Source organism: Akebia trifoliata, chromosome 6 (assembly GCF_017979445.1).
Source record: "Akebia trifoliata isolate Shusen 1 chromosome 6, ASM1797944v1, whole genome shotgun sequence".
In the NCBI taxonomy this organism is placed as follows: Eukaryota; Viridiplantae; Streptophyta; class Magnoliopsida; order Ranunculales; family Lardizabalaceae; genus Akebia; species Akebia trifoliata.
The window spans coordinates 22,037,198-22,051,117 of NC_141380.1; the positions used below are offsets into that span (position 1 = coordinate 22,037,198).

Consider the following 13,920-nt stretch of genomic DNA (forward strand, 5'->3'; position numbering starts at 1 on the left):
TTGCTTTTGGTCATTTGTTGGTCGATGTTCCTGATCACCTGTTTTTTTGTTGCTTTTCATTGATTAAATTTTTTTACTTATAAGAGAAAAATATATTCTTGAAAACTAGACCTGGAGATTCCTTGTCAAACACCATTCTATACATTTACTTTGACGAAGACCAGCATACCCCAAACGGTATGAAGTTCTTCATTTGATGAACAATAATCAGAGGCAGCAGTGTATTGTTTCCCCTATGTTGTTTTGGCTTTTCTTAATGGGTAAGGAAACTCGTTCAGTTGGATGAGGCAATGGCACTTCAACTTCACCCTAGACTCATGTAAGTAGCAAACTTAGAGCTTAAAGACTATAAAGTAAGTGGAGTCAAATGAGTGTAGTTGATGGTTCTTGATGCTCACTCGAAGTGTCAGACAAATTTGGAAGTTCAGAATCCTACATTTCATGTATTCTTGTGACACTTCCATTTTTCTTTCCTTTTCTTTTTGGAAGATGTCAAATAGTATTCATCATAGTATATCTTTGGTATAAAAAAAAAATTATCACAGTATATAAATTTAAATCTTTCCAACTTGAAACTTTTTTTTTAAAATCTCAAATATACTTTTAAATATATGTACCTTTTTTTTATTGTTTGGCAAGCCTCTGTTTTATGACATCAGTAACTCGATGTTGGGGAGAATTGAAGCCAGGTATATGGTATCATCACCCAGTACTTTACCAACTAAGCTAACTAGCACCTGCAAATATTTGTATACTCATATTTATTTATTTTGATAAGTATAATATATTAATGAAAAGAGGGAAAACAAAGTACAAGGAAGCCAAGGAAGCCTCTTAAATATCAACAAAACAAAGGAAAGCCAAAACATCAATGATTACATAAAGAGTTCCATTTAAAAACAAAGTCATCAAAAGTAGTCCCCGTGAACTCTATACTCTTATTTATTGATATGTATCCCATCACATAATGCATTATTGTCCTTATTATTATATTAATATAAATTATTTATTCTACATTAATTTAAAATACAACGCGGAGTACAGGAATCTTACTTTTTACGTTTTGCCCAACCTGACACTCTACCCATGTCGGACTCTGACATCTGTAATTGTATCTGTGCAATGCAGTTTATACCAACTATTTGCATTTGGCTAACAAAAATTTCCACAGACTTATTGGACACCAAATCTCACGTCGCTTCTCGTCCATGTATTTTCCACACAGATTTATTAATTCAACTATGAGTTTCGACTGTGAAGTGCTGGTCGTGACTTTTTTCTATGCTACAGCAAGGACTGATTTCTGTAGTTCACTCCCATCCCCAATATATGTCACTCAACTTGAATATAATATCATTGTTTACAGGTTTTCTTAGGCCATAGCGGAGGACTGGACAGTGAAGGTAATGAGTTGCCACGCTTGGTCTATGTGTCTCGTGAGAAGCGTCCAGGCTTCCAACATCACAAGAAGGCTGGTGCAATGAATGCACTTGTAAGTTTTCTAAATAATCCCAATGAGAAGCTTATCCATTTGGGTGCATATCATTTCTAATCAGCCATGTATCCCTCCTTCACAGGTTCGTGTGTCAGCAGTTCTTACCAATGGACCCTACATGCTTAATCTTGATTGTGATCACTACATAAACAACAGCAAGGCCTTGCGTGAAGCTATGTGTTTTATGATGGACCCAAACCTGGGGAAATCAGTCTGTTATGTTCAATTTCCACAGAGATTTGATGGTATCGATAAGAATGATCGATACGCCAATCGTAATACTGTTTTCTTTGATGTAGGTCCTTTTTCTCTCATTCGATTTTATTGTATTTATCCTCCTTTTGTTCGTTCATGAATTTATTTGATTTTGCTCGTCTATGCATTGTTTGTCCAATACGTTAGTTGGTTTGGACTATTCATGGACATCTTTAGTGTCCTAAAAGTGATGAAACAAATTCAATATTCACACAATAATATAAGAGAGCTGCTATTGGCATCCCAACTTTTACTTATTACACCCCAATTAAAAATAAAGAAAATAAGTGAATGGTTGAGAATAAGTAAAAGTTGGTGTGGCAATAGAAGCTCTCTCGTTTTTTCTTTTTTACCTTTTGCCAGATGTCTATTTTTTGGGTTTAGGATTTTACATGAGCCTAATCATATTTGTAAACAGCTACTGAAATTGTTTCAAAAGTGTTACAATGTTCTGTAATGTTGAGATTAGAATTTGAGCCAGACCTTTCTAATGCTTGAAGAGTGTCTTTTAATCTTTATTGGGATGTGATTAATAATTTAAGAAATTGCGGTGTAATAAGTAAAAGTTGGGATGCCAATAGCAGCTCTTTAATATAAACTGGGGTTGAAGCCACTGCAATACGTAATGTCACACTTCTAAACGTCAATGCCTTACTTGCAGGATTATTGTTTGATATTGGCCGTTCTTATCTTTTGTTTGCCTGTTTTTCTGATTCTGCTTCTTTCTTTTGGATTTTAGATCAATTTAAGAGGTTTGGATGGAATCCAAGGTCCTGTTTATGTGGGTACTGGATGTGTTTTCAATAGAACTGCATTATATGGTTACGAACCTCCTCTCAAAACTAAGCATAGGAAATCAAGTTTTCTCTCCACATGCTTTGGTGGAGTACGGAAGAAGGGTTCAAAATCAAGCAAAAAGAGCTCAGAAAAGAAGAAATCTGGCAAGCATGTGGACCCTACCTTGCCAATATTCAATCTGGAAGATATTGAAGAGGGGGTTGAAGGTAATATTGTCTTTATTTTTCAGTTCACCAAGTCCACAAATTGAATGCATCATGCAATGTCTGATTGGATGCACTGACACTTTCATTTTCTTAGTCGTTTTGATTCCCTGATTCTTCAACATGGCCCAGCATACCTACATTAACATGATAAGATATCATAACTGCTACCAGACACGTGCATGCATGCTTATATTATTTTTTGGGGGATTGGTAAGCTGGACTTGAGCCCACGACCTCTAATTTGTTTTGCAATATGTCAAACCAACTGAGCCATGGGTCTAAGTCCTCATGCATGCTTATACTACAGTTTTCTTTGTCTACAATTGTATTAATTACTAGAGTTTGCCTATGCTTACCGCACGTGCATCCTCTTTGGGATTAAGGGGGTAAAAGAGGAAAGACAATTAAGTTGTAGGAGTACTATTGGAAAAGGAGTAGAAGAGTAAAGGCAATAAAGTTAGAGGGGTATTATTTGAAAAAAGTGGGGAAGAGGAAAGAAAATAAAATTGAAGGGGTATTATTGGAAATTGGTAGAAGAGAAAAAGCAATAAAGTTGAAGGGGTATTCTTGGAAAGGAGATGATAGAATAGGGAATGAAGTTGAAATTGTTTCTTGAGATGCATGTGAAATTGACAACACTGGGGAAGACAACCATTGTGTTTTATTACATAGATTATTTCTCTAACTCGTAACACTTTCCAAGTTTGTTTTGTAGGCAGAAGTATATAAAGAGTATTTTCGAACTGATGGGACTTTTAGAAAGTATGCATCACTAGAAGTTTCATTACAATTTATGTGATGTAAATACCAAAACATGTAATAAAATTTCTTGAAGTCAAAGTATGTTGTCATCACATTTTGGGTTGGCGAACTTGTATCTATATCTCTGTCCAAGTATAATCTGCCATTTACTTCTTGTTTCTCTGCTACAATATCTCTTTTTTTTTAATGTATATTAGAGTTCTCTAAGAATTCAATTTGTTACAGTTTCTGATTTTCATTATTATTTATTTTAGAGAGATTCTATCGCCACACCAACTTTTGCTAACGCCACCCCAATTCATATGTAAATCACAAAAGAATTAGCAAACGTCTTGGGGTGGCATTAGCAAAAGTTGGTGTGGCAATAGAAGCTCTGTTATTTTATCCATCTACTTTTTTTTTTTTTTTTTTTTTTTTTTGTTGGTACCAAAATGTTTTCTACACTGACCCCCATTGCATGCCTAGGTAACATTGATTGATTCAGGCGAATCTTATTAATCCATATAGAATCTCTTGTCCTTGTTTTGATGCGATATTGATCCTCCTTTGCCCATTTGAAAATCAGGTACTGGATTTGATGATGAGAAGTCATTGCTCATGTCACAGATGAGTCTGGAGAAGAGGTTTGGTCAGTCAGCCGTGTTTGTTGCTTCTACGCTCATGGAAAATGGTGGTGTTCCTCAGTCGGCCACTCCGGAGACTCTCCTCAAAGAAGCTATCCATGTTATAAGCTGTGGATATGAGGACAAGTCGGACTGGGGAAGTGAGGTATGTTGGTTCTCTTATTTGATTCTTCTTCTTTGTACCTTTTACCTTTTTAGTTTGCATGTATAGAGATTCCAGAATGAAAAACAAACTTAAGGGAAAATGAGAGATCACCATCACCATCATCATCATCTATAACTTATCCCAAAGGTTGGGATTGTTAACATGAATCCTACTTCACCCTTCAACTTTCTCTTGAACCATATGGTTGGGATTGTTAACGTGAATCCTACTTGACCCTTCAACTTTCTCTTGAATCATATCCTAAGTCAATCATAAGTGAGTGTAGGCTTGCATGCAGGCCCAAACTTGGATAAAGGAGGGTTTTGCCAGGTTGATAGTGTAAGAAGTGTCAAACTTACTAAATTGGATCCAAGTGGCAAAGCTTATTTTATTTGAAATTTGAAATTGATACTTAGAAAATGATTAAGAAACCCTTCATTGTAAACTTGATTGAAGGATTGGACATTGTCTTGATTAACAAAATAACCAAATTGTCTTCAACTTCATGGTCGTAACTTTTGTTCTCTAGTTTTGCATCCAATGTTCAAGCCTCTAGGTTCACATTTCAGAATTGGGTGTCACAGAACAACTCATGTACTATGTTTTTCTCGAGGAACCAACATGTTTGGATGGGTTTTGTGAGAAGTTATATTCTCTTTTGGGGCTTAATGGTATACAGGAATGGTTTTTTTTACCATAAAGACAAGACCTTGTTAACTTTATATGTAAATTTTTTTTTTTTTTGTTTTACATACATTTCTGTCATTTCTTTCATCTTGGTTTGTTAACAAAAACATTGCCTTTTGTTTCTACAGATAGGATGGATCTATGGTTCTGTTACAGAAGATATTCTAACAGGATTCAAGATGCATGCTCGTGGTTGGCGATCAATCTATTGCATGCCTCAGCCCCCAGCCTTCAAAGGATCTGCTCCTATTAATCTTTCAGATCGTCTGAACCAAGTGCTTCGTTGGGCTCTGGGTTCTGTTGAAATTCTTCTTAGTCGGCACTGTCCCATATGGTATGGTTACGGTGGAAGGCTGAAATGGCTTGAGAGATTCGCATACATCAACACCACTATTTACCCAATTACTGCCATTCCTCTTCTTGCATATTGTACATTACCGGCTGTCTGTCTTCTAACAGGAAAGTTTATCATTCCACAGGTAACTACGACTACCTTCCCCAACTTGAAAATCATTAGAGGTCACCGGGGTTGAAATCCATACACAAAAGTGAAATACTTTCTTAAGTAAGATAGTAAGATTTTAAGCCTTTTCTAAGGGTCGTTTTGCTCAAATGGATTACCACATCAACCCCACAGCCCTCTAAATTTCATAAAAAAACTCAGACCCAAAAAAAAGGAAAAATTCAAAAAGCAAGGTTTTTTGAGCTTATCCAAGGTTTTGAAAATGGATGGCTACTGAACTTTCACCTAACTCCCAAACTTAAATTTAAAATTCAACAGTGAAAAATAGCCTCTCTTTTTTTGGAAAAAGTTTTTCCTTCAAATTTCATAGAATTTTATCCTCTACAACCCTAAAGCATTGGATCATGTTTTTGGATGCCACAAGGTGAGCAAAAGGACCCTTAGTAAGGCTAGTCGGACTCTACCCAAAACATAGATGATGCTATTTATAATGGACTAATGATAAACTGACGCTCTTGACGTGGCATGTGAACAAAACCATAGATCCTTGTGTATCTCGAAGAAAAAGATCTATGGTTCTGTGCACTGCCACGTCAAGAGTGTCAGTTTATCATGACTCTTTCTATTGTGTGCCAACCGTGTTTTGGGATTGCATGCCTTTGGTTGAATTGGGCTTTTGCAGTATAGTATTAAAACAATTGACACCTTCCTTCTCTTGTTTACTGATTTTGGTATTTAATATTGAACCAACCCCAAAAACCCAATTAAAAATAAAGATACCAAGTGAAGGGTTGACAATAATTAAAAGTTGGGGTGCCAATAGAAGCTCTCTATTATTTGAATATTGTGATCATCTTTTATTGGGGGGGGGGGGGTAAATAATTTAAGAAATTGGGTGTAATAAGTAAGAGTTGGGGTGCCAATAGAAGTTCCTCATTTTAACCAGTATTGTTTGAAATGGCTGAGATTCTCCTTATTTAGTGAATGGTTATTTACATGATCATTATTTTTTATTGCAGATCAGTAACTTTGCTAGTATCTGGTTTATAACCCTTTTTCTTTCCATCTTCGCTACGGGTATATTGGAGATGCGGTGGAGTGGCGTTGGGATTGACGAATGGTGGAGAAATGAACAATTTTGGGTTATAGGAGGTGTGTCTGCCCATCTTTTTGCTGTCTTTCAAGGTCTACTCAAAGTCCTTGCAGGGATTGACACCAACTTCACTGTCACTTCCAAAGCATCAGATGAGGATGGTGATTTCACCGAGCTTTACATGTTCAAATGGACGACTCTTCTCATTCCACCCACCACACTCCTCATAATTAACTTGGTAGGAGTTGTTGCTGGGATCTCCTATGCTATTAACAGTGGATACCAATCATGGGGTCCCCTCTTTGGGAAGCTATTCTTTGCTTTCTGGGTGATTGTCCATCTGTATCCTTTCCTCAAGGGATTGATGGGACGACAGAACCGGACACCCACCATTGTGATTGTTTGGTCAATTCTCCTTGCTTCCATCTTCTCTTTGTTATGGGTGCGGATTGATCCGTTCACCACCCGAGTTACCGGTCCAGATGTTTCACAGTGTGGAATCAATTGCTAGAGGGTGTGAAAGAAAGAAAACTAAAAGCCTAATCTATACAGGGTTTCAGTTTAATTATGATTCTAATTGGTTGGGGTGTTTGTTTATCTTATTTTGTAGAGAGTATGGCCAGGATAAACAAGGCCTATCTGTTTATTGAAAAGCTGGGCACCAAGAAAATGTGTTTCATCTTTTATGCTGGCTTCTGATAATTATTCAGAAAACACTAGTTTTCTTGATTGAAGCCTATTTTTCATCAACCGGCTTTGGAATTGGAAGTGCTGGAACTTGGAAAATAGCCTTAATGGGTGTTTCATGGGGCGGCATGGAAAGTCTGAATTGTGCGTGCAAACCACCCCCAAAGTGTGGATAGGAACTGTAAAAGCATTCTGTTGTGTAATATTTGTTAGACAACTGGCAAATTTTTGTCCGAATAAAATTGGTTGCTGGAGTTGTTTTCTTACAAATCGTGGTTTTTTTTTTTTTTTAGGTGGGAATCACTTCAGATGTTTGGTAATATTACTTCAAGCCAAGTACCAGTTTTGTCAGATTTGTGTTTGTATATTTTCCTCCTCTCTCGGGTGTGTCACACTTTACAATAGATTGATCATTTGGAGTATTTGCTTGATTAACATGGTATCAAAGCGTTAAATTCATATAGGTCACAGGTTCGATTCTTTTCACTATTATGAGTGAGGGGAATTGTTGAGTGTATATTTTCCTTCACTCTCGGGTGTGTTATTCCTCCAATAAAACCCCATGACTGACCTTCTTATATTCATAGTTGTCCCCCTCTCTAACAAATCAGTCTTTTGGAATAGTTGTTTGCTTAATAATTTGTTACTATACGAGGTCTACTTAGAGGATTAAGGGTGATAATATACCATGGGCTTAAATGAGAATAATCTGGTTCAATAGGCCTTCAGTCCACATCTTCCTTACATCAATGGGTACCTCACGAAATCCTGATCAAACTAATAGAATTTATTTGGCTGACACCAAATATATGAGATAATAAGGTTTCGTGATGATGCCAGGAGCCTACTTCTAGCTGCATCACCATCCTTTAAGCATTGGTTTCTGTGGAGGGCAATTCTCAGAGCTATTGACACGTGACTACCAAGAAAATAGTTATCAACCCACCGACTAAATGAAGTGTTATTGAGGTTCACAGGCCGGTCGAGACAAGCTCAGAACACTTCAATTTGACGTGACAGAGGTGACAGCACTAACACTGGCATGACAGATGACAGACATGATAACGCATGATCTAACAGATCGGTTTCGACTGCCCTAGACCTATCAGAGCAATTGTAGCCACTACTGTCATTGACGGGCTAAAAAGCAGGTAAACCACTCTGAGGACATATTGGAAGATCCGCCAATCAGGACTCTTATAAATACCAGGTTGTAATCCATAGAAAAGGTTAGAAAAAATACTTCTTAGAGAACTCTTTAATAACTCGACAATAATTCTAACTTGATCATCGGGGTGGTCCTATTGTAGGCACCCACTGAGCTAAGGAGACTTTGAAGGGTATCTCGAGGTAGTGCAAGAAATTGCATCTACAATTTGATGCCATTTGTGGTAAACTTACAAGGAGAAAAACGACAAACATGGTGAAAGCTAGAGGCGAGGTGCGTGGAGAACCATCAAACCCCTTACCAACGGACTTACCTCCAACATCGTAGGATCTCATGCTTGCAATGTACAACTTACTAATAGAGATGAGAGAAGAGATACGTAGGGGGTTAGAAAAGCAGAATGATGAAATTACGGCCATCAAGAGAGAGAATGAGGAGCTCAGGCAAAAGCTGGGCAAAGGGACATAGACTGGAGGGGTGTTAGATAGAGAAGGAAGTCGAGGGCCTACGGTCCGTGCAGTTGAGAAAACTAAGGCCGGTCCAACTATATATTCTACAACAGTGAGAACGCAGCAAGGAAGTTTCGAAACTCGAGACCTAATGACAAGGAGAGGGGTGGAGGAAAAGTTGAAGAGAAGAGATGAGGAACTCGCTCGAGGAAATGACCCTAGGCAAAAAGCTTGAAATGCAATTCGGGAGCTCAAATCACCAACAATAATGAACTCGGAACCCCCACAAGCATTCCATGCACCAAAGTTTGAGACGTACGACGGGACGAGAGATCCCATGGATCATGTCCTTCATTACAGGAGTCAGATGGTACTATAATAGAGCGATGACTCTTTACTTTGCAAACTTTTCTCATCCACCCTTAGGCACGGAGCTATGTCTTGGTTCAAAGGATTGCCAGTAGGGTCAATAGCAAAATTTTCCAACCTAAAAGAGTCGTTCGTCGGGCAATTCGTACACTTACGAAAGAAGAAGGTCGGGGTTAACACCCTTTTCAACTTACAACATGAAGTCGGAGAAAGCATACGGTCTTTTGTTACTCGGTTCCGAACCAAGGCGATAACTTTTAAAGGCATGGACGAAGCGACCGCTTGTACAGCTTACGTTGTAGCAGTTACTCTTGGAACACGGCTGCATGAATCACTTATAAAGTCCAACCCTACAAGGCTTGAGGATTTGTACTCGAAGGTGGAAAAATACATTCTAGTGGAAGAGTTGATAAAAAGTAGAGGTTGGGGAGCACAAACAATTGCTAACAGCAAGGGTGGACATGCGATCCAGAAAGTAGTTACCGAGCTAAGAGAGGGGGATAGCAAGAAAAGACAACGAGGCCCGAAGGAACAATCAAGATGGAAGAGGGGATGAATATATATGCCACTCAATAAAAAACTATCTATGATACTAAGGCATATTAGGACCGACCTCGATTTCGTTCAACCACCTCGGGATTATCGAAGCAAATCGGGGAAGTCGTATTGTGAATACCACAGGGCGGAGGACCATCCAACTGAGGATTGTTATAAATTATAACATATCATCCAGGATATAGTTGAATATGGGAAGCTCAGGAGGTATGTGTTTTCCACAGGAGGAGGAAGGAAAGAGGCCTCGAGGGAAAAGAATCGAAGACCGCCACCCCAGCAAGCCAAAGAAGATGGGTGGCGCGAACTCGAGGTACGTAGAGTGGTGCACACAATCGTGGGAGTGCATGAGTCAGATAGACAGTCTCGACAACTAGCCAGGGCAAGAGTGATGAAAATCTAGCACGAAATTAGTGTAAACCATGTTATCTCGGGAGTACATTTGGTGAAGGTGACAAGCCCAGCAGTAGGGGATAGGGTGATAGCATTCACAGAAGGTGACTTGCAAGGCACGACTATGCCCTATCAGGACACTCGTTATAGCTCTCCCAGTCAAAAATGTGGACATAAGGAGGATCCTCATAAATGCAGGAAGCGCAGTAGACATCCTCTTCCTGGGGGCAGCGAAGAAAATGGGGATCTCAGAGAGCCTGGTGCCAACACAATCTACCGTATACGGATTCAACAGGGTATCAAGTAGCTCGATGGGAGAGATTACCCTCCTAGTAATGGCAAGATCAAAGGTGGTGATGACGAGGTTCATAGTGATCGAAACAGACTCAACTTATGATGCAATCCTCGGAAGAAAGTGGATACATGAGATGAAGGCTGTTTTGTCGACCTACTATCAGGTAATCCGATTTTCGAGTGAAGATGGGGTGATGGAAGTCAGAGGAGATCAGGAGATGGCGCAATGGTGTTTCCATTTGGCTTTAAAGCCAGTAAAATGCCCTGGAACTGAGACGCAAAGGAAGATAAAAGAGCCACCCGTCGAAGGAAGGCGGTTATAGCAATTACAAAACGAACCACGACACGAACAAGCAGCAGCCATAGAATAGGTGGAAACAATGGACCTCGGCACTTCTGGGAATAGCTCGTAAGCATTAGGACAATGCTGTTACAGCAAGAACGAAGTTCCCTAGTACAGTTGTTGAGGGCAAACAAAGATATGTTTGCATGGTTTCTTAGCAATATGCCAGGAATAGATCCCTCGGTTGCGTGTTACTGGTTGGATGTTGACATTGCATTCTAACCAGTTCGGCAAAAACCAAGGAGATTGTCACCTCGGTTAAGGCAATGGGTGAACAAGGAGATCGACAAGCTTTTAAGAGCAGGGTTCATCAGAGAAGTCGAGTACCCTGAGTAGATAAGCCAACATAGTGGCAGTACCGAAAAAGGATGGAAGGGTCAGGGTGTGCATCAATTTCACGAACCTTAATAAAGCTTGCCCAAAGGATAGTTTCCCATTACCGAGGATAGATAAACTGGTTGATGCCACAGTAGGGCATGAGAAAATGTCCTTTATGGACGGATACTTGGACTATAATCAGATCCCTTAATAACTAAGGATCAAGAAAAAATGTCGTTCATAACTGAGAAAGGTTTGTTTTGTTTTAAAGTCATGCCATTCGGCCTAAAAAATGTTGGAGCAACCTATCAGAGTCTCATAACTAAAATGTTCAAAGATTTGATCGGGAGGACGATTGAAGGATACATAGACGACTGGTTGGTCAAAAGTAAGAGGGTGGAGGACCACCTAAGGGACCTGGGGGAAACGTTCAATCGGTTAAGAGACTTTCAAATAAAGTTAAATCCGAATAAATGTGTGTTTGGAATGTCTTCAGGAAAATTCCTCGATCATATCGTCACTGAGAGAGGCATTGAGGCTAACCTCAACCAAATTCAAGCCTTGATTGAGATGCCGAGCTCGAGAGACCAGAAACAAGTACAAACTTTGGCAGAAAGGATCGCGGCTTTAAACAAATTTATCTCTCGAGTCTTATATAGATGCCGACCGTTGTTCAATCTGTTAAAAAAGGGAAAGGGATTTGCATGGAATGAGGAATGCAAAGTGGTTTTCTTCGACTTGAAGAAATACTTGGGACAATCACCTATCCTCAGTACTCTAAAAGAGGGGGAAGAGCTGGGAATTTATTTGGCTGCCACCACTTCGTCAGTAAGTTAGGTGTTCTTCAAGGTAGACCTAAGACGGGAATATCCCATCTACTATGTTAGCAAGACGCTGGGCCCGTCAAAGGTCAGATACGCGAAGATAGAGAAAATTGGATTATCTTTGGTTTATTCGAAACACAAGCTTCGACCTTATTTTCTGCCACATCGAGTCTGGGTAGTGACAAATTACCCGTTGAAGGACATGATGTACAGGTCGAAGAAGTCCAAAAGGATGATAAGATGGGTAGTAACCTTTAGGGAGTACGTCCTCTAGCAGATTTCCCGATTGAGAATGCTGACTGGAAAGAAGAAGAAGAGGAAGATGAAACGATTGAAGAAGCTAAAGCCTGGAGCAAACAAGTAGGATGGAGAATATTTGTTAACGGCTCATCAAATTACACTGGGTCCAGTGTTGGCATGGTATTAGTAACACCGAGCAATGACAGGTTAGAGAAAGTGATAAAGCTCAGATATATAGCCTCGAATAATGAAGCAGAGTATGAAGCAGTTATCAATGGGCTCAAAATGGCAAGAGACCTGAAGATTGATCGACTTGCATTATTTACAGACTCACAGTTGGTGGCAAATCAGTGCAATGGAGATTATGAGGCAAAGGATTAGCAAATGGCGAAGTATCTGTCAGTAGTACAACGGGAAGTCAATGGATTCACGAAGGTGAAAATATGTAGAATTCCAAGAGATGAAAACAAACATGCGAATTCGTTGGCATTCATTGCTTCCATGCTTAGAGATTTAAAGAGCCGAGCTATACCTGTGGAATTCCAGTAGAAAGCATGCGTCGACCGCAAGGAAGAGGAATGCATGCAAGTAAGTCAGGCATTGGGATGGATGCAGAAGTACGTGGAATACCTGCAAGCAAAAACACTACCACAAGACAATAAAGAGGCTAGAAAACTGCTTTACCAGGTCGATAGGTATATATAATCATCGAAGGAGAACTGTGTAGAATGTCATTTGGAGGATCACTCTTGAAATGTCTGAATACAGATGAATCCGAGCTTGGAATGGCAGAAATTCGCGAAGGGATCTGTGGAAACCACTCGGGAGGACGGTTACTCACAAACATGGTAGTGACTCAAGGATATTTCTGGCCAAGGATGCAAGAGGTACGTCAAATTGTGCGACAAATGTCAGAAGTATGCCCATATGCACCTACAACCTGCTAGCGAGCTGCACCCAATAAAGCCCCCTGGCCTTTCTCTATCTGGGGAATGGATATCGTCTGGCCATTACTTTGGGGAAGAAGGGGTAAGCTTTTCATCTTAGTAGCCACGGATTATTTCACCAAATGGGTCGAAGCTGTTCCCCTCACTCGAATCAGGGAGGAAGAAGTTATCAAGTTCACCTGGGAGCACATCATAACGCGCTTCAGAATCCCTTATGCATTAATTTTAGACAACGAGACACAGTTCAAGGGAAGCCGAGTGCAGTCGTACTATCGAGAGTATAGGACTCGTTCACTCCAATCATCTTCGAGGTATCCATAAGCCGATGGGCAGGCAAAAGCTTCCAACAAAACAATCCTCGACAACCTGAAGAAGAGATTTGCTGAGCACAAGGGAAGGTGGGTGGACGAGCTACATAGCATACTATGGGCATACCGAATGACACCTAAGAGGGCTACGGGGTGGACACGGTTCGCACTAGCCTATAGGACTGAAGTAGTTATACCTACCGAGGCATATCGAATGACACCTAGGAGGGCTACGAGGTGGACACGGTTCGCACTAGCCTATAGGACTGAAGTAGTTATACCTACCGAGGTGCAAGTCCCCACCACCAGAATACAAGTAGTTGAAACAAACCTAAACGGAGAAATGCTAGCACGAAACTTAGATTGGTTGGATGAAACTCGAGAGAGAGTAACGGAGAGATTGGCACGGTACCACCAGCAATTGAAAAGATCTTATGATAGGAAGATGCGAAGAAAAGAGTTTCAGGTCGTAGATATGGTTCTACGAAAAGTGTTTGGCAA

General features: G+C 39.9%; 1 protein-coding gene across 1 annotated transcript; it reads left to right on the forward strand.

Annotated features, from left to right (window-relative positions):
* Positions 1-1,333: 1,333 nt before the first annotated feature.
* Positions 1,334-7,044, forward strand: LOC147400408 (putative cellulose synthase A catalytic subunit 8 [UDP-forming]). The gene is made up of 6 exons (XM_086446087.1): positions 1,334-1,492; positions 1,578-1,790; positions 2,490-2,754; positions 4,082-4,284; positions 5,100-5,450; positions 6,454-7,044. Exons 1-6 carry the CDS (start codon positions 1,481-1,483, stop codon positions 7,036-7,038), a joined length of 1,629 nt encoding a protein of 542 aa, XP_086302213.1. The 5' UTR covers positions 1,334-1,480; the 3' UTR covers positions 7,039-7,044.
* Positions 7,045-13,920: the final 6,876 nt, after the last annotated feature.